Source organism: Lactuca saligna, chromosome 4 (assembly GCF_052625555.1).
Source record: "Lactuca saligna cultivar CGN05327 chromosome 4, ASM5262555v1, whole genome shotgun sequence".
Lineage (NCBI taxonomy): Eukaryota > Viridiplantae > Streptophyta > Magnoliopsida > Asterales > Asteraceae > Lactuca > Lactuca saligna.
The window spans coordinates 97611039-97613717 of record NC_136420.1 but is presented as its reverse complement, the minus strand read 5'-3'; the positions used below and the strand labels follow the sequence as shown (position 1 = coordinate 97613717).

At 29.2% G+C, this 2679-nt stretch overlaps 1 protein-coding gene across 1 annotated transcript; it reads left to right on the top strand.

The window, feature by feature from the left end:
* Positions 1 to 387: 387 nt before the first annotated feature.
* LOC145042445 (two-component response regulator ARR5-like) lies at positions 388 to 1603 on the top strand. The gene is made up of 5 exons (XM_078990864.1): positions 388 to 632; positions 749 to 825; positions 914 to 991; positions 1104 to 1174; positions 1279 to 1603. Exons 1-5 carry the CDS (start codon positions 500 to 502, stop codon positions 1463 to 1465), a joined length of 546 nt encoding a protein of 181 aa, XP_078846990.1. The 5' UTR covers positions 388 to 499; the 3' UTR covers positions 1466 to 1603.
* The last annotated feature ends 1076 nt before the right edge of the window (positions 1604 to 2679 follow it).

Sequence of the window (2679 nt, the reverse complement as noted above, 5' to 3'; positions counted from 1 at the left end):
CAAAAATAAATACTAATTAGCGAGAATGCATGAAAATGACGATATTTTTGTAAGGTTGAACGTATTCGCATTGCTAAACAACTTATTTTCTTAGTAATTATTATTCAATAACATTGTCAACGCATCCACATAATAATTAGTTAGAATACTTTATATATATATATATATATATATATATATATATATATATATATATATATATATATATATATATATATATATTAAATATTTTAAATTTATTTTTATTTGGGCGGTGGGTCACAGGCTGACAAAGGGGACATGTGTGATTATGCTATCTAGATTTCCAAAGATCTCAGTATCTCTCGAAGATGTTGCCTCTTCATTTCTTCCATCCATCCTACACATCTTCATATATATACGTATCTTCACTTCTTTTACCATATCTACAACATTTCCACACTTCCTTCTCTCATCAGATTACGCCTTCCTCTTATCAGGAATACTCATTCCCATCTCTCATTTCCAAATTCAATCAGCAATGGAAACGATGAATATTGCTTGCGATCAGTTGAGATCTGCCAACTCAAAAGAATTACATGTCCTAGCCGTTGATGACAGCAACATCGATCGGAAAGTGATCGAGAGGCTTCTCAAGGTCTCCTCCTTCAAAGGTACGACGATCATCCTTATGATTTATTGATTTTCATTCGTTTTTCTCGTCAGGAGATTTTATTTCGAAGGTTGATTTGAGTAAGAGGCTAATTTCATATATCTTGGATTACTGCAGTTACTGTTGTTGATAGCGGAAGCAGAGCCTTACAGTATCTAGGTTTAGAGGACAACAAAAATTCTACTCAATTTGATGTAAGTTATTGTTTGTTGTACTCCATTGATTCGATTATTTCACGTAGATGACAATTATTGAAGAATTTTCTTTTCTTAATGATGCCAGGATTTGAAGGTAAACTTGATCATGACGGATTATTCCATGCCTGGAATGACAGGATTTGAACTTCTTAAGAAAATCAAGGTTTGTAAATCCCCTCTTGTTAAAACTCAATCTCATCTTTTCATTGATCAAGGAAATCATCCAAAATTTACCTGATTTTCTAATAGAACTTATCTTATCAATCATTCCGCAGAATTCTTCTACTCTGAGGGAGATACCCGTAGTGATCATGTCATCTGAGAACATTCTGACACGCATCGATCGGTATGATTATGATCCTATTTATTAACAAAATAAAAATAATTTCCGTACATATAAAGGTAGATCTAATCATCTAATATATACATATTCTTGTGTTGATTTTACAGATGTTTGGAAGAAGGGGCAGAAGATTATCTACTGAAACCAGTAAAACTATCCGATGTTAGGCGATTGAAAGATTCTATATTGAAAAGCGAAGGAGATGACGAATTCAGACAGATTGAATCACAAAAGAGGAAAAGAAACGACGATCGATCACCCCAAAAACCGACACCGAAGCTTGCTAGACTGTAGTTTGTTGTCAGATCCGAATCCGATGCCAATTTTTTGACTAACATCTGAATTCTGAAATTGTACATGTTATATAATACAAGTTAATGAATGTCCCACATATTTTTGACACCATGAAATTACATGAGGGATTTGTTTTGATGATGATGGTTTATCTGATCTTAATACATATATAAGATTCCTTGTATTTTTTTTTCCATCATGACAATAACAATATGATCGTTGGGTTTTGATTTTAAAGATCCTATTAAAATAGAGTTTTATATCGTTGAAGTGAAAATTAAGGTATATCAATTTTGGGTGAAAAGAACACACATCCCTAGTATGATCTCATATCTACTTCTATATAAGGTGGATTTTCATTATTGATATAAAACGTTTTTTATCTAAAAAATCATACGAAAGCTATGATTTAAGTATAAATTTGAGAAAGGTTCGAATTAGACCGGTAGTTTTTTGTGATATGGAATGATATGTTTTTCTCCATATATTTTGGGTCACATAAGTTTTAAAAAGATGGAAAAAGATACAAGACAAATTTTTTTAAAATTTTAACATAAAAGAAGAATAATAAATAAAATCATGATTTTATTTTAATATTCTAACACTTTAATAATATTTTTTATAAAAATATTATTAGGATTCTAAAACTTTAATAATATTTTTTATAAAAATATTATTAAGATTCTAAAGCTTTATATATAATATATTCTGATATAAATATTCTATTTTTAATAATAATATTCTTGTTATATTATAGCTTTGAATCTCTACTTTATTTCACCAATATGTTTTTATCTTTTTTATACATGTTGCAGTCTGTTTTTTGTATATATTATAACTTTTGTTAACAAAAAAGATTTGTATATATTTGATGGGACGAAAGATTTACTTTACAAAGGTACAATCTAATATACTATTTTGTAATAAGAAAATTTAAAGAAATCAAGAGCATTAACTTAAATATATACATTAGTCAAGTCAAAAGCTAAAATAAAATAAAACAAGCACAATTTGACCTACACAAAATCTTTAATCTGTGAGAAAGAACTCAATCAAAATGAATCAACTTTTTTATTAACATTATTTTACGAGATCTGAAGTTATTCTTTTGTAAGATAAAAGAATATTAAATTCTGAAGGGAGTCATAGAATCCAAAGTGTGGAAAAAGAAAAAGAAATCACAGAGGACCCTACATATCTCGTGAGGGGGCCGG

What these genes read in the sequence shown, in the direction of transcription:
- LOC145042445 (XM_078990864.1), top strand. Translation starts at nt 500, where the DNA reads ATGGAAACGATGAATATTGCTTGCGATCAGTTGAGATCTGCCAACTCA. An exon ending in AAAATTCTACTCAATTTGAT is followed by an intron (nt 826 to 913) that starts GTAAGTTATTGT and finishes TAATGATGCCAG; the next exon opens with GATTTGAAGGTAAACTTGAT. An exon ending in ATTCTGACACGCATCGATCG is followed by an intron (nt 1,175 to 1,278) that starts GTATGATTATGA and finishes TTGATTTTACAG; the next exon opens with ATGTTTGGAAGAAGGGGCAG.